General features: G+C 46.8%; 1 protein-coding gene across 1 annotated transcript; it reads right to left on the bottom strand.

Moving 5' to 3' along the window:
- Nucleotides 1-296: 296 nt before the first annotated feature.
- Nucleotides 297-22,167, bottom strand: Mylip (myosin regulatory light chain interacting protein). The gene is made up of 7 exons (XM_032884585.1): nucleotides 21,856-22,167; nucleotides 20,553-20,743; nucleotides 8,234-8,419; nucleotides 6,731-6,928; nucleotides 5,936-6,100; nucleotides 3,904-4,324; nucleotides 297-1,917 (listed from the first exon to the last, which is right to left on the bottom strand). The coding sequence occupies exons 1-7, from the start codon at nucleotides 21,940-21,942 to the stop codon at nucleotides 1,828-1,830; spliced, it is 1,338 nt and encodes a 445-aa protein (XP_032740476.1). The 5' UTR covers nucleotides 21,943-22,167; the 3' UTR covers nucleotides 297-1,827.
- Nucleotides 22,168-23,462: the final 1,295 nt, after the last annotated feature.

Here is a 23,462-nt window from a genome sequence, read left to right as displayed (position 1 = left end):
TTTATCTTTATGTGGGTTCCAGGGATCAGTGGACTCAGGTCATCAGACTTGTGTAGCAAACACTTTTATTGGGTGAGCCACCTAGCTTCCCTCCTCCCCAAGCAATCCTCTCCTTCCGCCATGTCTGTCACAGAATCATGTTCACCTACCTTCAAACCTTGTATGTCCAAAGTCAGATGAGAGAAGAGCTGGGCAGAGCGTCTCAGTGAAGACATCTTAAAACCCTAAATTTGAGGTGAGCGCTCGCTCAACTGCAAAAACGGCTTAGATGACAATGACCACGAGAACACAAACACCCAGTTTGCTTTAAAGTCTTTATTATCCTGAATATAAAAGACAGAAGTCCTCTAGGATATAACAGAGTTGATTTTTTTTAATGTGGAAACATTATTTTTTTTTACAAGTGAAAAAATAAATACCTCTTGGAATAAAGGCTTATATGCTAATATGTGCCATAAAAAAGTAGAGTTTTAATATCTGACAAAATGTCTGTGCAAAAAAACAAATGCATAAACACATTACTGCTACATTAAGGCAATATGAAACGTAGACTCAGAGCTCAGTAAAGTGACAGTGTAGGTTTCTAGCTTTAACTTAGCTAGTATTGCACCCGATGAGGTCAGCTAGGCTTCCGGACACCCTAGAAAACCCCCTAGCTCACTAGCTTCCAAAATGCCCAAGTGGGGGTGAAATTATGACGAAGAATATAGAAACATAATGAAATAGCCCCACCTCTGGAAGACGCCGAGGAGGCAGTACAATGAATACGGAAGCACTGACCTAAGAAAACACCAACAAAGGGAGTTAAGACAGACACAAAGAGGAGATCACAACCTAGAAACCTATAAGGCTGTAGAAAGTTTGATCTTCAAGCAAGGCGACACCCACGGGTGCTGCTGGAGTGAGTGCTTGGGGGAAGTGAAAAACCACTCTGGCACACTCTGAGTGGCTCTCTGGCTTCTCTCTCTCTCTCTCTCTCTCTCTCTCTCTCTCTCTCTCTCTCTCTCTCTCTCTCTCTCTCTCTCTCTCCTCTTCCCTTCCAAGGAAGCCTCTCTACCACTCTCCCTTTCCGATCTGCAAATAGTCCACTAGCTCCAAAGCCCAGGGAGTGCTTGACCACGCCATGTATGTAACCAAACTGGTAGCATTTTTATCAGTGAAAGGCATGGGATGTGGAGTGAGGGAAACAGGGGAGCTAGGAGGGAAGTCACCCACGGTGAGTTACCTGTTGGCTCTCAGTCAGACTGGTTCCAATCTGACCACGTTGCTCTCAACCCTTGAGAAGTCACGGGATTGCTTTCGAAACTACCAGCTTTCCAGTTGTTCTTGAACGAGTTATAAAGACAGAAATGACTTTCTAATGAGGACTATTTCTTTAAGACAAAAAAAAAAATCCTATTAAAAATGTTCAGCGCTCCATGACCATACAAAAAGAACCAAGGAAATCCTTAAAACTCTTACAAAATCTGCTGCCTCAGGACAAGTGAAGGAGACATATGACATCATTTCCTAAAAGGTGCCCACGGTTGGGCCATGTTGCCACTTGACTGACAGAGACAATTTTATCTACTCCTTTACTTGATCATTAAAAAAACCCCAAAGCCCAAGGAATGTGTCCATGTCCCAGATTGCTTCCTGGTTGCCATGGAACTGTTGCTTCTCCTCACAGAAGAGGTGTGGTCGCATTCTTTCCTTTCCTCCTTGTTTCTGGAAACGTCTCATGGCAAATGGGTGTTGAGAGTGAACTATTTCTTCACAGAGTTACTCTTCTAGTTTACAATACTGCAGCGTGTGGGGACATGGCATGCCCAGTAAGCACAGGACGCATTAGATGACAGTCAGATTGAGAAGACTGGTGTGGGTGGGCAGGTAGACGTGCTGGACGTGTTCCACACGTGATCTGCAGACGGGACATGACTGCAAAAGAAGCCACCTCTGGTTAGGACATTTGCGGGACCTGGGAGTTCTGCCTTGGTGCCTCACCAGCAGTTTTCTAGATAAGATCCATTATGATCCAGTTCCAAACTTTTAGGTGCTCTGGAACAGGCTTGAAGATTTACACTTTACAAGGATTAACAGTGAGTGTTAGGAAAAGACATCCACTGAAGAAAGTTGCATTTTCTGTCTAACTGTGCATGCCTCTGTGTGTGTGTGTGTGTGTGTGTGTGTGTGTGTGTGTGTGTCTGTGTGTGTGTGTGTGTGTGTGTATACACACCTTACTCAGAGACCAGTGGTCATCTACATGCCTGTTCTCAGACACCTCAAGCTCTTTTGGAGACAGGTCTTTCACATGGAGAATACCGATTAAGCTAGTCTGGCTGGTATGTGAGGCCTGGGGTTCCTCTCTCTGCCTGCCTAGGGTGAGGATTAAGAATTCCTGCAACTGTTCCAACTCCTGAACCCCTCCCACACAGCTTTTGACAGGTTCTAGGGACTGAATTCAGGTCCCTGTGCCCTGCAACACAGAGCAGGAAGTTTATTGGTCCAGCCATCTTCCCAACCCTTCTGTTAGCTTCAGCCTTCCTTCTTTCCAGGCGGAGCCATGCATACAGGAGGAGGTCACTGCACCTCGGCCACCATGTTGGAGATAATGTCTGTAGACAGACCTTGGGTCAGCTATCTTGGGGTCAGTATAAGTGGGTAGATGCCCTTGTGGCCAGGGGCAATAAGCCTCTAGTGGTTTTTTGGCTAGCACGCACCCTTCATTGGCTATTAGGGAAACAGGCAACAGGGTCAGAATCCGTGGGCAGGAAAAGATGAGCCCAGGACTCTGGAGGGGAACCCCTCGTGGCATCAGCAGAGACTGTGTTCCGAGAAGTGCAGGTGTCTTGAGCTCACTGTACAATCCTAACACTAGCTACGTAACTGTAGCTTGTGAGGAGTAGGTGACATGCAAGGCTGGGTTTACATACACCCAGGTGATATTTAGCAGACATTTCTGAGAGGTGAAACCAAATAAAAGCTTACTGTATGAGAAATGTAAGGAGAAATGCTATATGTGAGTTGTTTTTATTTTTCGTATGAAAATTAGTTTGACTTGCTAGCAAGGAACAGCCAATAGAAAAGACCTCATATCAACAGTAATAAAAGGAAATTAAGGGGCTGGTGAGATTGCTCAGTGGGTAAGGACGCTTGCCACCAAGCCTGACAACCCAAGTTTGATTCCCAGCACCACATGATGAAAGGAAAAAGTTGACTCCTACAAATTGTCCTCTGACCTCCATATGTGCACTATAGTGCATGTACACACACACACACACACACACTCACACACACACACTCACAACACACACACACACACACTCACACACATATACTCACACACACACTCACACACACACTCACACACACATACACTCACACACACACTCGCACACACAAACACTCTCATACACACACTCACACACACACTCACACATGAACTCACACACATACTCTCATACACACACTCATACACACTCACTCACACACACTCACTCACACACACTCACACATACACACCCATAAATGCAAACATAGAGAAAAAGATAAATTAATGAAAATATGGTAAATACGTCACCAATAACAATAATATAAAAATTTATGCATTCTTTAGCTTGAATTTTGGGCAAAAATACAGATATTCCTAGTAAGAGGTACCAGAAATCAGGAGGCAACAGAAAATGGAAGAATCAAGCTGAGATTCTAATTCTTGGTTTATGTTCAAGATATATTACCTCATCGGTCCGGACCTCATATCCAGAACCAAATGGTGACAAGAGTTGCTGATCCACCTTCCTAAAGGGTGCAGTGATGTCAGTCACAGAGCGCACAGACCTCTCCAAGTGGAGATGGGTGCTTTGTGCTCTGGGTATCACACACCCATTAGACCCTGAACGGACAGGAGGGTAAGTGATTCCTTACCTGCAGCTGGGCTGCACAGCTCTCACAGCACACAGTGTGGCCACAGGGGCAGAAGGTAGAGTTGATCTCCTCCTCGCAGCACACCATGCACAGCATGGCTTCCTTCAGTTTGCGCAGCTTCTCCTGCAGCACTCTGGTCTGCTGGCAGCTGAGGCCCTCGCAGCTGCTGCAGCTCATGCTGCTGTCGGAGGACTTCAGAGGCGAGCTGGGAGGGCTCTGGTCATTTCGAGAGACAAGGTCCACAACACCGGCGTTGTACAGAGCCCTCCTGGCATGGTCATATACCTCTTTGGATGTTCTTTTAATATCAAAGACATATTTCTTGCCAAGATTAATGTTCTCATTCAGAAACAGAGACGCCAAGTGGCCCTTCAAGTCACGACTGTACTGCATCATGACGGCACTGGTGACTGTGTCACACCTAAATGTGGGACAGAGTGAACATCTGACTTAGTATTGAAAAGCCTAGGAGGCCTAATAATTCAGACTATCAGAAGCTGCTATCAATACAAACAGCTCAGCAACAGATATTTAGTACTCTATCTTGTCTCTCTCTTGATTAATCTATATCCTCCATCTATCAATCTATCTTCTACCTCTTATCTGCTATCATCCATCTATCCATCATCTGTCTGTCTCTCTGCCATCCATCTGTCTCCCCACTCATTTGCTTTTTGAGATAATATACCCCAGGCTGGCCTGAAACTTATGGTCCTTCTGCTTGTTGGGATTACAGTTCTATGCTACCATGCCTGGCTTAAAAGACATTCAATATTACTGCTGCTCTTTTCTTGAGACAAGATCTCACTATGTAGGTCCTGAACCTCACCATGAAGAACACCATGGCTTTTAACTCACAGAGACCCACCTGCCTCTGTCTCTGGAGTGCAGTGATTAAAGACATATGCCCCAAACCCAGCTTTTTTTCCCCACTTGAGATAAGGTCTCACGTGACACAGGCTGTTCTTGAACTATGCTGCCAAGGATGTCTTAGAACTTCATGATCCTCCTCGTTCTACAACCCCTAGTGCTGCTGGGATTATAGACACGTATGTGTACTGTGCTTAGCTCATGTGGGCTTCATGCACGTTAGGCAAGCATTCCATGGATGGAGCCAGTTAATATTCTTTTGTGCATGTCTGAGGGTAATTTTCCATTTCATATGCTCAGTAGCTCAGCGACTTTACCCCTGTGCTTCCCAGGGGTCTCCAAATACTTTCAAGGAAGCAGCTGTAGACATGGAGATGTGAATCTCAGCTCCCCAGGGCTGTGAGCTGCCACCCAGCAGCTTGTGCAAGCAAAGGGACATTTGTTCTTTGAAGTCGTGGCTTTCATGTTAAGCATGTCTACACATTTTCTGTTCTGCTCTGTAGTCTATTTTAACACAAAACATTTGAAGGCTTCCTACCGACTACATTTTTGGCTTTAATTTTTTCAAAGTCTGAGCCTAATCACAACTCAGCTTGAAAAGTACCCTCCAGAGTCTCCAATGTTATTTAAAAATCTTCCCTGTGACCAGGTATAGTGGTCCACATAGGCAATCCCAGCAGTCGGGAAGCCAAGACTAGAGGATTGCATTTGAGCTTGAAGTCAGCCTGAGGTGTATAGCGAATTTCAGGTAAGCTTTGGACACACAGTGAGACTTGGTCTCAAAAAACACCAAGTAAAATTAAATTCAATTTAATAAGTATCCTGAGTGTTTGAAGGGTAAGAGCTCAGGACAGGGTCATTCTCAGCAGGGAGAGACCTGTGCCACTGTTCTGGGAAAGGATGAAGCCTTAACAGAACAGGGCCAACCACTGGGGTCATGCTGGGAGGTGGCTTGGAAGGAGATACAGTGAGAGATTGGCAGGAGGCTGTAAGTGAAGCACAGCATGTCCATTCTGTGCTGAGAAGGGTTCCACCAGCTCGACAAACTGAGGTACTCAGAGTAGCTATTCTCTCCCATTCTGTACAAGACTTGTGGACTCAAGGCTAGGGGAAGTCACAGAACCCTGCCAGTCGCCCAAACGAGACACAGGGTGGTACGCGCCTGTAGAATGCATGCGTTTCCGTGATAGCTCGGTAGAGCCCACTGGCAGCACGGGTGCTGATCATTTTAAACAGGAGCACGATGCTGTTACCGGACTCCTTGGTGACGGTCAAGTAGACATTCTTTCCTGACTGGGTGGCCATCTGCACCACAGGATAAGCTATCCTGAAAGACAGGAGGAGAAAAATGAGCAAGTTCGGAAGGGAGAGCTCAGCATGGTGCTGACACCTTTAGTTAGGTAGCCCATGACCAGGTGGGGAGCCAGACACTCAGCCTGGGGAGTTCTGTCATGAGGCCAACTACTTATGCTGAGCAGGACCAGCAGCTGTCGGGTGGAAACAAGTGCTGGAGTAACCGTGTGTGTGTGTGTGTGTGTGTGTGTGTGTGTGTGTGTGTGTGTGTGTGTGTGCATGTGTATACATGCATGTGCATGTATGTGTGTGCATGTGCATGTGTGTGCATGTGCATGTGTGTGCATGTGCATGTCTGTGCATGTACGTGTGTGCATGTATGCAGAAGCAGACACAGGTATTTATGGACTGAGCAGCTAGTGAAAAGTAGTCATTCTGGCACATTAGTGGACTTAAGAGCACTTAAGAAATAATTAGGACTTGAATGCAATTAATTGAACAAGTTAGAAAATGAATCACTTTATTCATAGAGGTTGTCTGGTGAATTTCTGTCCATTTTCTATTTTCAGCAAAAGCAAAGAGTAGACATACATGCTTGGGATTGTATGAATGTGTGTATGCATATATGCAGTATACATGAACGTATATTGAAGACTTGAGTTACCTGTTAATAGGGCTAAAGTCCTCTTTACAAATTGAGATGCCTTCAGGTCCGACCCCAATGAGGAGCTTCTGTCCTTCGCTGTCCCTCACGGCGTGCCACTCTATGCCGTAGTTCTCCATTGCTGACACAATCTGCAGAACTTGGTATTCTGCAGAAGCCTGGCTGATGCCCTCCAGCTCCTTATGCTTCCCAACAATGCTGCGGGGCACCCAACAGTACATGACTAGACAGATCAATTTATGCATTCCATAAAGCTTGGGATTTTCACAAGTGAATTATAAGGATGTGGTCATTTAGGAATCACAAAGGCACCAAATGGCATTTTACTATTTCCTTTACTAATCAAATTTACTGTAAAATACTTCCAAGACATGGCTCGGGATCTCAACAATGGGGCCAGTGAGATCACTCAATGGGTAAGGGCGCTTGCTCCAAGCCTGAATTAGATCTCTGGGACATACAAGGTAGAAGGAAAGAGCTCACTCCCACCAGCTGTCTTACACACACACACACACACACACACACACACACACACACACACACACACACACTTTTAAAAAGATCTCAAAAAGTATTGAGAACTCATTTGGGAATACTGAAAGAATTAGGGAAAATCTCTAAACATACACACATAAGACAAACGTGTAGGCCAGATCACATCATATGTTTATCTACATAGACTTCACAAGCTTCCTGATTGGCAAGCGCCACAGGGACTGATTAGATTACCTGCAACTGAAGAAAACATAGCTCTGTATTCTGTGCTGTGGCAGGGGCTGTCTCTCCTGCGGTCTTTGGTGATCTGGCCTCCCAGTGTAACCTTCCCTGAGTGTGCTCGGATTTAATGACTGACTGGCTTCCAGTGAACAAAAATGGTGGAAGACCTGGCATGAAGCTCACTTCTGGGGTTGAGTCATGGGGGTCTGATTTCTTTCCTGGCTCTTGTCTCTTCCTCTTGGATCATTCACCAGCTACCACCATGAGAGAGCCCTGAGGTCAGGTGGCACAAGGAGGAGGCTGGCAAGAAGTCATCTGAGCCCGGAGGCCTCCCTAGTTGGGATTTTAGTTGCCCTGCCCAGGCACCGTCAGATAATGCCTGTTGTTTAAACCTGCTGAGCTGGGCTTAGCTTGTTACACGGGGTAGGGTAACTGAGCCAGCCGCCTAAATTAGGCCGCCTGCTGTAAGTCTTGCCTGGACGAGGCAAACACCAATAAACATGCTAGACTTTTATTGTAGGAGATTTGCATATTTAAAAGGTCAGGCACTTTGGAGATCCTTGTTACTTATGGCATTTCATAAAAGGGCGTTTATCTGTGTGGGCAGTTTTGTGTTGGTAAGTTTCTCAAGTAAAAGGCACATGAATCTTCTGGAAATGACTGGATAAACCTGGCGATGGCCCGGGCTCTGCCTCCCGAAGTCCATCACGACAGCACGGGGGGCCAGTTTCCTGATTCCTATCAAGCTGGTGGGTGTGAACAAGCATGCTCCTCCGGCGGCCTCACCTGTTCAACGTGGAGCTGGAGAGCTCTTTCTCACACAGGTCCTCATAGCTGTATTGGGCAGTGTTCTGGTTGTAGTCTCCGAATTTGGTCTGGGCCAGGAGGGCACTAAGTTCCACTGCCTGCTCTGGGGAACACTGGAGGTGGCCTGCCAAGAGGGACTCTTTAATGTGCAAGAAAAAGATATGCCTGCAAGAGAAGGAGAGACCGGTTGAGGCTTGGGATAACAGTATCTGGGGCAGCCTGCTGGGCTGGGGTGTGGCTCGAGGACAGCACAATTGCACAGTGTGTGCGAGGCCCCAGGTTTCATCCCCAGTGATGCAGAAAACCAAACAAACTCAACTAGCTGTGTAATTTCACAATCAAGCACTTTTTTTTTTTTTAAGCAAAGAGAGCAGGTGTGGAGGGATGGTTCAGTGGATGAGGGACCTTGCAGGCAGGGCTGAAGACTTGGGCCCTCATAGTGAGTGCAAGGAGACTCCCCACAGGCTGTCTTCTGACTTCTCTGACTTCTAAGTGTGCACCATGGTATGCTCCCTCTTCAAATCAGTAAATAAAATGTCATAAAAACTTAAGTAGTAGAAGCAGAGCAAATTAGCGTTATAATGTTTTAGAGGAAATTTAAAAATCAATTATTTTGTTTGTTTGTTTTGAGGCAGGCTGGCCTCGAACTTGCAATGCAGCCGAGGCTTGTATTCAACTCAAGACCCTCTTGCCTCTGCAGATTATACGCAGACACAACTACTATTTTCAGTTGGAAAACCTACGGTAGTAGATTCTGGTCTTCAGGGACAGTGAAAAAAGAATGTCCCTTGAATTCTCAGAATCCTACTCTGATGTCCACCCACCAGAGATTTCACCAGCCAGATGGTTCTTTAGCAAGTTGAAAAGTCTGACACAGACAACCTCGGGTGTCATCCTCAGAAGTACCACCTACCTCCTTTGGCAGGGCACCTCACGGCCTAGATGTAACCTAGTAGGCTAGCCTGGTTGGCAAGTGTACGCTTGGCATCTTTTTAATGGGTGCTAGGGAGGAACTCCGGCCCTTATGCTCGCCAGACAAGCAGTTCTCGCTAAGCCTTCTCTCCAGCCCACTTCTCAGAGTTCTAGACCCCATCTAGTCTTGCCTCCTCATCTGGGCCTCTTCGGTCCTACTCACAGCTTAGAAGTGGCAAGAGTTTTTGTGGCCCCAGGGTCCCTCTCCCCTCCAGAGTCCCCCAGCCCACCTTCCGAGCTGCTGGCTGCCAATGCTCCCTGTGAAAACGCGCTATCTTTCTGCTCAAAGTCCTTCACAGGGATGCCCGGTGGTGGGTGAAACCCAGGCTTCCCCAGGGGCTGACTCCAGCCACACCTCCTGTTACTGTGCTCTGGATAGGATCCATCTCTCTACTTGGAAGACGCAGCCTTGCAGCAACCTGCCCTGACGGCCTTCCTTCCTGTCCATTCCCTCAGTTACCTTTTGATCGGCCTTGCGTACAGCCCACCTGTTTCCTAGTTAAGTTACATAACAAGTTACAGCATCTCCTCGCACCTGGGCGGGCTTAATGGCCTCTAACATCAGAGAGCTCCATGAGTCAGAGTAAAGCACGATGTGTCTGTGTTTATTTTATATCCCATCCCCTGGTTTGCTCTATTCCAGCCTACCCTAACATTACGTTCTACATTCATTCACTACAAGGTATGCATGCCACAGAAATTCCGGGGGAAATTCAGATATTGTTTTTATTGTCCGAAATCCTGAAGAGGCGTTCTCTGAGTCGCCACAGAGGCGAGGCCATACACTTTGTCCCTTTGATGACTCGAGGTAGTCTCTCCCATGGGCTTACAGGCACAATAATGAATTCCAGCCATTGGTGAGGCTCGGAAGCCCGAGTAAGCTTAGCTCCTCACTGTCCCGCTTGGCAACCCTGCTTCTGCTTTTGCTGCACGCCTGAGTTTGTCACTCAAGGGGCTGGCATGAGAAAGGTAAGGACAGGACTTAGGACAAGAGGGGTGATGAATGCAAGGGGCTGTGTGGAGAATCTCAAACTACCAGGCTGGCGTGAGCCATTTTCTTTCTAAACTAAGAAAAATTCAGTTCAGTCTTTTTGCATTTTCAGTAATGATAAAGGTTTAAAATGATGAAACATTCTTGAAGGTTGCAAGTTTTTCCTGAACTCCAAGCCCCCAAGAAGAAGCCACTGTAAGCTGCATAGTAGCATTCAAAGAGAACAGACACAGCTTTGATTAACCCAGACATCTGGTAGTCTTTACAGTATTTCTTCCACACTGCTACACCGAGAGGGGCCCTGCTGGGGCGAAGGAATTGGACAGAAAAAAAAACAACCCTGCTTTTAAAATATCTATACAGATAGCCTGTGGTAGTCCATACGTTTAGCTCTGAAAGCTGTAGCAGGTAGACTTCTATGAGTTCCAGGCTAGCCTGGTCTACAGAGTGAGACTCTGTCTTAAAGCAGGGGAAGAAGAGTAAGGAGGAGGAAGAAGATGTGGGTCTAAAATTCTCAAAAATGCTGGCGTTGCTCACAGGGAAAATGGAATCTTGACATACATCTGCCTATATAACCAGCGTATGTTTTCTGGGCCCTAAAGCTGGAATCGATGCTTATGTTCAAGAAGAAACCATGTGCCAAAAGATTTTAAGATTAGCACCACAAACTGAGCCTTCTCGATTTAATGACTGTGAGTGTAAAGGTCTCTTTCGACTTATTTTCCTACCGTCAAGCTCGAAGCTGCTTCCTGCTTTATTAAACAGCACAGAGAGCTGCCAAAGACGACTTTTCAAATTTATTCAATTTCTTTTTCCAAATCTCTCTACGCCTACTTCTGGAGGGACAGCTGCCAAAAGCAAAGGAAAGAAATGGTGGCCCAACGTAAACAGGCGGCTAGGAGCCTAGAGCAATGCTCACTCTTCCTAGAGCAATGCTCACCCTTTCCCAGGAGTAGCTGAGAACTGGAACGAAGGCATGGGGGTGGGGTACACTGGTGGTCTCCAGCCAGTTGAGGCTGGACTGTGCTCGACATCATCCAGCAGGTACTGGCAGTCCTCCTCTTCCTCCTCCTCTTCCTCCCCCCCCCTCTACCTCTTCGTCCTCCTCTTCCTCCTCACTGCAGGCTTCTTTCTGCATTTTTGTGGCTCTCAAGTGAATAGAGGGGTCTGTGCCCTGCCCCACACTGGAGTTATGGGATGGACATGTCTGATAGTTGTTGGGTTTTGTTACTGTCTTTGAAGGAACATACAGTCTTTGGGGGAAAGGCACATATCCTATCAAAGACTTCGTCCACAGGTGGGTTTCTGGGTGACACGGGTCCAGGCACCAGTGTGATGGAGCAGAGGTAGCCAAGGTCACCAGCTCTGATGAGCTATCAGAAGATCTATCAGCGTGTTCTTTCCAAGAGGGAAGATGGCAGTGCGCAAAGACATATTTCCAACAGGGAATTGAGGGAGGGCTCAGATTTGTGAGTGGCTTTGAGTTGAGGACTCGTTCGTATTAGCTTCCTGCCTTACACATCTGACTTGTAACTATCTTTCCTCCTGCATTTTGCCCCTTTACTCTTTCCTTTCTTTTCATTTTTTAACGGAAGTGATCAAAGGTTACCAATAATAGCGAAACAAGCAGTTGTAGTCAAAGAAGTCAGGCCTGTAGAGAATATTTTTTTAAAAGCACATCTCACAAGTGGATAACCTATCTAGTTCCATATAGTTTACAACACAGAACCACACACAAAAGAAAGGCTTTGAAAATACCTACTTTAGGGTTGGGGATTTAGCTCAGTAGTAGAGCACATGCCTAGCAAACACAAGGCCCTGGGTTCGATCCTCAGCTCCAGGGAAGGAAAAAAAAAGACGAAAATACCTACTTTGTCTTAAGCAAATGTTCATGAACACAAGCTAATACTACATATTCTATACGTTCCTAGGGCTACCCTTAGAAATTAGTGTTTAAGGTTTTACCCAGTTACTAAGAAAATGGGTATCTTTCTAGTATATGGACCACATTGTGGGGCCCAGGGTGCATCATTGTAGTTAAGTCGAGTGTTGGCTCGTAGGTACAAATGAATTTGCACATGCTGTGAAGAGGATGAGGGGCTGGAGACGTGCCTCGGTGCTTAAGAGCACTGGCACCTCTTTCAGAGGACCCAGGTTCAATTCCCAGCTCTCACATGGTGCCTAGCAACCACTTTAACTCCAGATCAGGGGATCTGATGTCATCTTAATAGCATCCCTGGGCAATGGCACTCATGTGGAGCCCACATGTATGTGTGTGTGTGTGTGTGTGTGTGTGTGTGTAGGCAAAGCACCCATACACCAATGCCCACGTGTGTGTGTGTGTGTGTGTGTGTGTGTGTGTGTGTGTGTGTAGGCAAAGCACCCATACACCAATTTGAGACGTCGGATTTCAATTTGGAAAAAGAAGCAAAGTCTTTTAAAATTACAATTACTTGTTCACTTATTGCATATCTGTGGGTGAGTGACGCAGTGCATTTTTGGAGGCCAAAGGGCAGCCTATGGGTCAGTTTTCTCCTTCCACCATGCTGGCCTCAGAGACTGAACTCAGGCCAGGTTGGCAGCAAACACCTTTATCTACACCTCTTGAATGGCCACAAAGCACACACTCTTAATATAGTTTTGCTTCAAAATTCTCCAACAATTTCTCTTTTAAAATCCGTGCCTTTACAGGGGTTGGAGAGATGGCTCAGCAGTTAAGAGTTCTTGTTGCTCTTGGAGAGGACCAGGGTTTTAGATCTGTGGGCAGTAAGTGTGCATGTGGTGCACATACATACATATATACATGCATGCAGGCACTCATACACATAAGGTTAAAATTCATATATATATTTGTCTGAAGACCAGCAATCTCACAGAAAAGCCCTCTGGTATTCACCACAGAACTTTCCAGAAGCTGAGTGGAAGCTCCTGTGTAGATTGCTGGGATGCTTTAAATGAGAATGGCCGCTGCAGGCTCCTGTGTTTGATGTTTGGCTCTCAGTTGGAGGAACTGTTTGGGAAGGATTAGGAGGAGATGCCTCACTGAGAATAGGCTTTGAGGTTTCAAAAGCCTATGCCATCCTGTTAGTGCACTCCTCTCTCTCCTCCTCCTCCTCTCCTCCTCCTCTCCTCTCCTCCTCCCTCCTCCTCCCTCCTCCCTCTCTCTCTCCTCCTCCTCCTCTCTCTCTCTCTCTCTCTCTCTCATGAGATCAGCATGGATCAGCATGCTACGTGTTATTAGCTTCTGCTCCAGCACCATGCCTGTCTGCCTACTGCCATGCTCCCGCTGCGAAGGTCACATGGAATTGTGAGCCCCCAAGCTAAGTACTTTCTTTACTAAGTTGCCTTGGTCATGGCAACAGACAGGTAACTAAAATGGCTACCGTTGGCCACAGCCTCCCAGTCATCTTGCCCGCTACGCCATTTTGAAGAACGTTTGAGAACAAATGTAAAGTAACTAGCTTCAGCCTTGTGTTCAAAATATAAGCTGTGAATCTAGCGCGACTTCGGAATGGCTAAGTAGTTATTTTCGAAAACATGGTTGCCAATAACTGAACCATAATTCCCCCTGAAGCACATGCCTGGGAAGTATTGTCTGGACGGCCACTCACCCCAGGCAGACCCCATGACAATCAAGCATTCCATCTCTGTCCAAGGAGTCACTTAACCGTGTCGGTTTATTTTAAACCAAACTCCGACTGCCAAGTTATATTTAAAAACGACCAAATGGAAACAGGAATTGCTATGAGAGTTTTTTTTTTCTTCTGTTTTGTTTTGTTTTTAGTCTTGTAACATTCTCGTAAAACAGAATTAGTTCAGGATGGAGCATAGTCCTACATGTAGATGTTAAAACCATACCGGCTTGAAGGCTAAACCTAAGAGTGCCTTCCTGGCTAGGGTTAGACAAGGCTTTTCAGGACATATTGAATAAACTCCAGAAAAAGAAAGGAAAAGTAAAAGAATAAACTAGACCTCACCAGAGTGAAAACCTCCGACTCACCAAAAGGCATGAGGATAGCAGGCAAGGCACAGGGGAAACATATTTATAAAACTCAGATCTTACAATGAGCTGGTATCTAGGATATACAAGGAATGCGGGCCGCCCAAAGTTAAGGCTGATGATCAAAATGGGGGCCTTGGACATTTCACCAGAGGAGATGCAGGAGAGGCCAGTAAGACATGAAAATCTGACAGACATCATTAATCATCAGAGAAATGCAAATTAAAACCACAACGCTCTACCACCATGCATCCACCAGAAGGCTGGCAGGGACGTGAGACGCTCGGCTTCCTGACATTCTTGGGAGTGGGAGTGGGAGAACGGAACAGTACAGATGCCACGGTGTGGGGGTTGGGGGGGGTGTCTGGCAGTAACTCACACAACTAAACAATCATAGGACCCAGCTATTGTATTCTTGGGTATTTACTCAAGGAAAACGAAAACACATGTGTCTACAAGAAGAAAAAAAAAAGCTTGTATTAGAATGTTCATAGCAGCTTTACTCATGGACACGGGTGCTCGCCAGCAGGACTGTGGATCAACAAACAGTACAGAGTACTATCCAGTAATAGGGAGAAAGAAAGCAGGCTGTCAGAGTGCTAACCTAGACTGTTCAGGGCCACACTGGATCCCCACATAACAAAGCAAAGCAAACAGAAAGCAGAAGAGATAACAAGTGACGAAAACCCCACACATGCCTACAAGAGCATGCGTGGACCGCGACAGAAATCGACGGTGGGTAAAAGGAGGCGGACATAAAGCAGAGCCTATGGAAGGCTCCCTGTGCATCAAGCTAAACAGGCAGAGGAAAGCTAGAGTGGAGAACCACAGCAGTGGGTAGTGAGAGAGGACAGTGTCTGCAGAAAGGTGAGGGACTCCCTGAGATGGGGATGCTGCCTGCTGTCCTTAACCTCAGCAGAGCTGTTGTTTAAGCATGCACCATTGAATCTCATTAAGAGATATGATCAGTGTGTTATCCTACGTATGTTTTAGCTAAAAGGAAAAAGAAGCACGTGCAAGCAGTTTCTACTTAGTGGTAAGCACGCCAAAGTATTTAAGGAGGAAGGGTGCTTATGTGTGACTTGTTTAAAAATGAATCAAGAAACCAGTTGATGGATGGTAGACATATCAAACTTAATAGCAGGTTCTGGGGAGGGGGGGCACTATGTGGGTGTTCATGATAAAAACCCTCAACTTTCCTCGATGTCTGAAACACTTCACGAGGCTGAGAAAACAACACCAGGGCTCAGGTTCCGAATGCCAGTGGGGAAAGAGCTCCAGCGAGGTCAGACCATTAGGCCTACTTCATGGAGGGAGGGCTGACAGCTGAAAAACCTGTCAGAGGCAGATGGCTATCAGAGTTACTAAGTCAGATCTCTTCCTGGGCTTCCGGGGATCTTTTTCAAGCTCCAAGTGGAATCACTTTTAAAAATGTTCCTCCTTAGGCCCTAAAGCAATTATGGTTTGAGGATTGCCACAGGGAGACTTCCAGTCCCGAGAGAGACGGTAGCCTGTGCCCGGGGAATACTGTGACTCGAAGGCACAAATGTCTGCACTTCTAAAGAACGTCCTTAGCCCTGGCAATAGGTGTGTCTGTGTGAGCAAGCTGTCAATCTCTGGCCTTCGCATGCGCATGCCTGGATGTGTGTGCGCGCACACACACACACACACACACACACACACACACCTCATGCTTCTAACTTACTCGTACACACAAACAAATACACGAAATACCATTTTAAAGAAATGCTCTTTGTATGGTCTGAAGGTGCTCAGAAAAACTTTAAGTAGGGTTCAGAAATTCAATTTATAATTTCTTTGGAAATACGTATGCTTTTATTTTATTTTATTTTTGTTCATTTCTTTAACTTTCCCAGGTCCTATTTAATATTTTGGCAAATAAAAGCAGGGAAGGGAGTGGAGGGGAGAGAGGAAGACAGGGGAGAGTTGGGGATGGGAGAGGGAGGCTGATTCTGCTGTTTTGCACATACAGCGTAAAGAGCCTCTGTAATGGTGACAGGAACCTCCGTAACAGACACGCACTGGCCGCAATGCAATCCCATGCAGAACACACTCACTCTTAATTATGCAGAGGTAAATTATGGAAGCAACCCTCACCCAAACTGATGCTAAGTGAGACTTTGAACATGACTTCCAGACCCCGTCTAGGACCAGTCTGACTGGTCCTGGGTTGGTTTGGAATGACCACAGCCCATTTGCTTTGAGTCTGTCTGTGGCTTTGGCTTCGTACGCTTGCTTTGATTTTGTTTTGAGATTTTTTCTTTTCATTTTATGTGCATGTCTGATGCCCTCAGAGCCAGAAAAGGGAGTTGGGTCTCTGGAAATGAGCTGTATAGGTGGTTGTGAGCCACCATGTGGTTGCTGGGAACCAAATCTGGATCCTCTGCAAAAGCAACGGTGTTCTAAACCCATCCCTAGCTCCAGACTTGGAAATTCTTAATTTATTGATTAACCAGATTTTTACACAGTGCAGGCTTGCTAGACTCTGCGGATACGGTGCTGACCAATTTGGTCGGAATTTATAGTATCAGAGTGACTGTCAATGAACGTAAGTAGCTATAACGTTAGAAGCACGTAAATGCTCTAAAAGAAAGATAGGTGATGCCTCAGGAGAATGCAGCCTCCCAGGCAGTGCTAGAGAAGGCTTTTCCAGAGGAGAGTGGTGAGCTGGGGTCAGGAACTGGGGAGGTTAGATCCTTGCTACCCCAACACAGAAATCTTGAGAGACGCATGTCCAAGATAATGACATTTCTCTGGACATTCAATTCAATGCTCATGGAGTTTATGTACTGGGGCTGCTTTCTGGGGCGGGAGCAGGGAGAATCCAGATGTTGGTTAACTTTAAGTAATTCGAACTGTCCTTAACAGAGACCACAGAGCTCCGAAAATGTGGCCAAGTCAGGAGAGACAGAAGAGCCTGCCAGCAGGGGATGGTATAGTCTTCACCGTCGGGGATGAAATGTACACTTTCCTAATCTCTGGTTTTGAAAATGTTAGCAAAATTCATCGTGAAGAGCGGAGAGCCCCAGAAAGGCACGAGTCTCTACGAAGATGATTATTATTTCAGATTTACTTCCAGAACGCATTCATTCGTTTCGCTTTTCATTTTCAATCCACGGGATGGTAAAACATCTGCTGGAAATACCTGCTGTCTCCATCTATAATCTAGGCCAGCCCAAGACCAGATTAGCCGTTCTACCAATCTACATAACATTTGAACCAAGCCAACGTTCCCCTTTAGAAAGATGCCATCTTCCTGGAACCTAGGACCCCTGTGGTACCTAGGCCTTCTTGCTACACCCCTCTTGGCAGCCTGCCTGGTCTGATACTGACTGGTAAATTAACCACCCCTGCATATTAAACCTGCTTGCTGCTTAGTGGTCTGCAGAGGGCAACTGTGCCCTGCTATCTCCTCTTAATGAAGTGTCTAGATGCCCTCGGTACAGTAAATGCACCCTCATGGCTTGCCTCAATGAAGCCGTCTCTTAAAACTGAGTGGTTGAAGCTGTGTTCACTCACTACACAGACAGATCTAGTGTGGAATCACAGTATTTAATACGGATATTTTATTGCCAACAGTGGAACATCAAAAAGTTTGTCAACAGTCTTGGTTTTGTGTGTGTGTGTGTGTGTGTGTGTGTGTGTGTGTGTGTGTGTGTGTGTGTTTTTTCTTCAGTCCAGTCACTATCCCCCTCCCAGTCTGCCCTCTGACTGTTCCTCATCCCATTCCTCCTCCCCAGTCTCCACCCCACTCCAACCCACCCCACCAGGCCTCTCTACTTCCTGGGGCCAATAGTTTGGTTCCTTAGTACCGTGCAGGCAAAACACCCACACACTTAAAATAAATAATTAAATAGGAAATGGGACCTAGCACAACTTTGACATCCCAATTAAAGGGCACAAACACAAAGTTGATATTACTTGATAAAGATATTAAAAGCAGACTGGCTATCAACCTTAGGCATTTTTTTAAAAGCTTTATATTTTAGATAAACCCACAAAACTGTGCAAAATCCACCAACATAATAAATGTAACCTGAAATCTTCCCCTGTTCCTTCCTCCCCCCCCCCTCAGATCCCCTCTATCCCTCCCTCTCACCCACCCAGGACTCCTGCCTCCCTTGCTTCTTTACTCAGAAGAAGAGCTTTGGACAAATTAGGCAAGCTTTACTGTGTTCTCAACTCTTTATGTTTTATTTTGACCCAGAATTTCACTAAGTTCTTAGACTAGACTTGGACTCACACTGTAACCCAAGCAGGATAGGCCTCGCAATCGTTGTTCCTCTAGCTCTGAAGCAGCTGGGATTACAGACCCACTACCCGGCCCAGCTTACACTGACCACTCCGTGGGATCTCTTAAAAGGAATGAATCAATTGACATAACCTAGTTGAGCCACTTTGAATGCCATTAGATACAAATCCCAGAGTCAAAGATAACTGAGTCAATGATGGAAAAAACCAATGTAGGAGATTTGATTTAAGTACTAATTCACAAACGTCTTCCATGGATAAAGTAGATTTGAACACAGGCATTGACCCAATTACAGGAGAGCGCATTGCAGTAGAAACCTCCTCACAGTCAGTCATAAAACAGGAATGCACTCCCCATACAGTTTATTTGCTCTTATCCTCCCACTATTTAAATGAAGTTATTTTCTTCCTCAACTTTTGCCTGATTTCAAAGATAAATTTGTGTCACTAGAATTGGGTTGCACCTGGAAGCCCTGAAATCGCCGTATGTGACTGCTACACACACACACATACACACACACACACACACACAAACACACACACACACACACACACACACACACACACACACAGAACGAATGCTGTGTCATGTATTTTTCTCACTTACTGAACTAAGGAAGCTTTCACAAACCAGATCGGTTGGTCTGTTCGTCTGTCTGTCTGTCTATGGACTGGTGAGGTGACTCAAGGGGTAAGACGTTTGCTGCCGAGCCTGACAACTAGAGTTCAATCTCCAGGTCCCACATAGTAGAAGGAGAAAACAGGCTTTTGAAAGTTGTCCTCTTACCTCCACACTTATACAAGTATACACAGACACAGAGTAAATGTTTAAAAACAGACAGAGCCTCTTGTGGTTAATAGAGACAGTCCAGCATCTTTAAGCGTGCCATTACATGGATATCCGTAAGGTATTTTCAGAACCAGTAAAAATTTATTATGCCAATTTCCTTCATAAACAAAAATCTCTTCCAACCTTTAAAATACCACAGTAAGGCAACGTGGACATTCCAAACCCAAATGGATGGTATTTTTTAATGTTTCCATTGTTTGTCTAGTAAATAAACAAAAACCGGTGTGTTAAAATCTCTCTGAGGAGCCTGTTCCCCATTAGGAGTAGAAATCTACAAGATCACATTTTTCACATGCATGGCCCACTTCCAAGCCACAGGAGTATGGAAAACATCAGTGCTGGGATCCAAAGTTTGCTGTGGTTTTAAAAGCAATCATTTTCTTTTTTTTTTTTTTTTTCCCTGTAGTCTCTTGCATTTCAGTAATAAATATTAAACACCACCTTCCTATCTTGGTTCATCTTTGAGAAAAGTATTACAGTCAGCTCAGAGGGAAATGTGTGTGTGTGTGTGTGTGTGTGTGTGTGTGTGTGTGTGTGTGTGTGTGTGTACGCGTGTATTTTGGTCGTTTGAAAAAGGAGACCACACCCACAGGCTTCAGTTGTCTACCAAGGCTGGGGGCCCTCAGTTTAACAAGGAGGGGGGAAAAAAAACCTCATGCCCAACAATCAATCATGTTTAATATATCTGTAGGGTGGAATTCAGTTTACAGTGGCCTTCAAAGAGTCCTTTTATTAATTTTTTGTGAAACTTAAAAAAGTTTTCAAACCTGCAGGAGGCCAGACAGAGCACTCCCGCTACACACTGTAATCTGACACTAGGCTGAAGATTGACCAAGTTTAAGTAACCCAAGAGGAACAGTTTCCTGCTTTCGGTTAGAACAGTCTACAGTGACCTGTAGTAACACTGCTGAGGCGGGGTTACTCGCGGGCATTAGATGAAGCAGTCAGGAAGTCGGTGTTGGGTTTTCTTTTTGTTTGTACGAAGTCAGCCCTGTTCTCTCACTAATATTATACAGATCGGAGGGGAGCGGGGTGTTGGAGAAAAAAATCCACCCAGGCCAACTGTGCTTCGAAAAACGAATTTAAGTTTTTTCCAGAACTTTCTCTGCACCGAGTCAAATTTGCCAGGGGACATCTCCGGGAGGGCAGGATAGCTGCCTCTAAATGGAATCAGAGGTGTACTTGACATTGGTTTGTTTCCGCCTCGCTTTACCTTGTCTGCTCCTGTAAGATGAGATGGGGCTCCACAAAGAACTTGACCCTCAGTTTAAGCCGGTAAGGTGCCAGCCCATCCATCTGCTGGGAGATCCGGTTTCTCAGATTCAGCCATAAGCTTTCACCTTTGCTACCCGTGAACTGCAGCCCAAAATAATCAACTTCTATGATTCCCAATCGTCTGCACACCTAAAAAAACAGAACCAAAGGTATGGGGAGATGAGCAACGCAAACCCAAGGGCTCCATCTGAGTGAAGGGCTGGCAACCACTTTTCTAAAGTTCTACCTTGTTGCAATGCCAGTGGGAGACCGGAAAAACAAGGTTTTAAGGTAACAGCGAAGCCAAAACGCAGCTCTCCAATGGAGGCTTCGCATTGCTCGATTATTTCTAGGGTCTGACCAATTGCACAGAGAAAGGAGTCCCCCTAAACAGATTTCCCAAGTGGCTGAGGAAGAGGAACCCACAGGGTATTTTATTTCTTATTCCAATCGCTGCAATTCCCTCCACCAGCACCATCTGCACAGCTGATTCGGCAGCTTATTATCTGGACAGTTTTAACCATCTGGATTCCAAAAACACAAACGCATTGAGGAAGCATGCCACAAGTGTCAGCTAAGCTTTACACACAGCTCTCCAAATAGCTCAGGTCTACAGGTCTCGAAGGCACAGTGTTTCCAGGGGTCAAATGGGTCTGCTGTACCCATTATGCACACACTGTTAAGAGCCTTAGTCACTCTTAAGAAAACACACGTGTAAAGACCCCAAGCAGGAGACTGCCGGCAGAACCGTTTCCCCGCAAATTACTCGGGCATACTCTGGATCCCCAGCAAGCCTGGAGTGTGTCAGGTGAACGAACAGTCCTTCTGAGAAGCAGCTTGAGACAAGGGCCCACCTGGTCAGCTAGGGAACCCCGGGGCCAGCGACCATTTGCAGCCACCTCATCCCGGGACGCGGGTGGCGCTGCCGGGCTTTGCAAGGACTCCACGGGAGGCATCACATACATACACCTGCGGCAGGTGTGCCCTGCCACCTTCTTTAGAGAAAAGTGCCAGGCTAGGAGACAGGGTGGAGGTTCCCGGCAGTGTCCTGGTCTCCAGGCCCAGGTTCCCCCACCGTAAGCGTCCTCTATGCCCCCCCACCCCCCACCCCAAGCTGGCAGGGAGGAGGAGGCTGGAGCCTGGCATCCCGGGAGCGCTCTACGGGCCGCCGCTGCAACGTCGCCCGGCTCCGGAGGAGCATCCCCGAGCCCCGAGGATTCCCGGGAATGAGCAGGGATCCCCTTTCCTATCACTGCCATCACCTGGTTGAGACAGTCCTCGCCGTTGGCTTTTGCCTCCACCTCCACCTCCATCAGCACCGCGTCCGGCCTCGTCACATAGCACAGCATGGCTGGGGCCGCCGCCACCGCCGCCACGGCCGCTTCTTCTCCGGTGTGTGCCGGGGCTGTCGCCTCACTGCAATTGCTCCAAGTCGGCTCCGGGCACCGCGAGGAAGGTGCAGCCGTGCGGTCACCCGCCCTGCACCCCACGCAGCCTCCACTTGCGTCCCCGCCACCCCCACGACAGCCAGTTCCCGGGAGCTACACGGCCGCGCCGCTCCGACAGCCCCACTGCCTGCGCCGCTACAGGCACGCGTCTTTTATAGAGGCTCCGCCCCTCCGGCGCCAGTCTCCACCAATCACGGCGTGCTTGCCCCTCCTCCCCAGCTCCGGCAGCCAATACTCAGTCTCAATGGCTGAAGCCCCGCCTCCCGGCACCGCCTGTAGAGCTGCGGGAGGTGGGAGCCCGTCCTCTCCCCAACACCGGGTACCATCGCGGCCTCTGCCACTGGGCGACGCTCCTCCCAGCCCGCTGTCGCCCGCAGCTCCAGGGGACGCCTTTCTGTCCCGGTTTGAGAGTACTGTGATCAAACGCTCCTGCGATGCCACGGTTCTCAGGACTCCTGCGTGGGGTTACTCTAATGACCCGGTGGTTTGAGCAAGTCAGAGCCTAAAGTTGAGGCTTTTCCGCTAAGATTTGCCTCTGTGAGTTCTCAAAAGAACACTCTTGAGTAGAAAAGTTTTTGCAATTGACCCATAATAAGCCGGTAACTTGATCCAAGCACCATTCTTTACATTAACGCGTGCCAAGGGTTTCTAGGCGTGGGTTCTGCTAAATAGTTATGTTACCCATCCTATCTCTCATCGAATTCATTTGCAATATACCAGATAAACTCCCTATCCTTTCTTTCAGACAACCAGATGTTACCCCATCTTAAAGGTAACAGGCTTATCTTGGGACCTAGCAGGAAGAGTATCGCAATACAAGAGATTAGTAGTTAAAGGTGTGAAATCTTCATTTTTTACTACTTGTTTCTCTTGCCCTATACTGTCTATCTTTTCTTCTTCTTCTTCTTCTTCTTCTTCTTCTTCTTCTTCTTCTTCTTCTTCTTCTTCTTCTTCTTCTTCTTCTTCTTCTTCTTCCTCCTCCTCCTCCTCCTCCTCCTCCTCCTCCTCCTCCTCCTCCTCCTCCCCCCTCCCCTCCCCCTCTCCCCCTACCTTTCTCCCTACCTCCCTCCCCACTTCTCTCTCTCTTCCTTTTGGTTTGTAAAATAAACCAGGAAATGTGGGTTTCAGCCTTGGATCCTTGGACAACTTCGTCTCTCTGAAGCTCAATGTCCTCACAGTAGAATGGAGACTAGCTATCTTTTAGACCTTCCCCGAGCATCGCTGTGAAGCAATCTAGCCATCCCTGCCTGCCAATGACCCTATCTCTGTCCTGTTTGTTTGCCGTGTATCTAAGACGAAGTCTTGCTGTATCGCTCAGGCTAGTGGCGCACCTCATACGTGTGCTCAGTGATATGTATTTCTGACGAGGGGAAAAGTATTAAAGAAGGACTGGGATCTTAACAGAGCCCTCGTGGAGAGGG

Source organism: Rattus rattus, chromosome 14, assembly GCF_011064425.1.
Source record: "Rattus rattus isolate New Zealand chromosome 14, Rrattus_CSIRO_v1, whole genome shotgun sequence".
Lineage (NCBI taxonomy): Eukaryota > Metazoa > Chordata > Mammalia > Rodentia > Muridae > Rattus > Rattus rattus.
Note: the sequence above shows the minus strand (reverse complement) of the source record. Positions and strands in the feature narration are given on the sequence as shown.

Excerpts from the sequence above, each read along its gene's own strand:
- Mylip (XM_032884585.1), bottom strand. The coding sequence starts at position 21,942 with ATGCTGTGCTATGTGACGAGGCCGGACGCGGTGCTGATGGAGGTGGAG. Across the intron at positions 6,929-8,233 it reads TCCAGCTCCACGTTGAACAG|CATTGTTGGGAAGCATAAGG; the intron begins GTGAGGCCGCCG and ends GGTGCCCCGCAG. Across the intron at positions 6,101-6,730 it reads GACTTTAGCCCTATTAACAG|GATAGCTTATCCTGTGGTGC; the intron begins GTAACTCAAGTC and ends CCTGTCTTTCAG.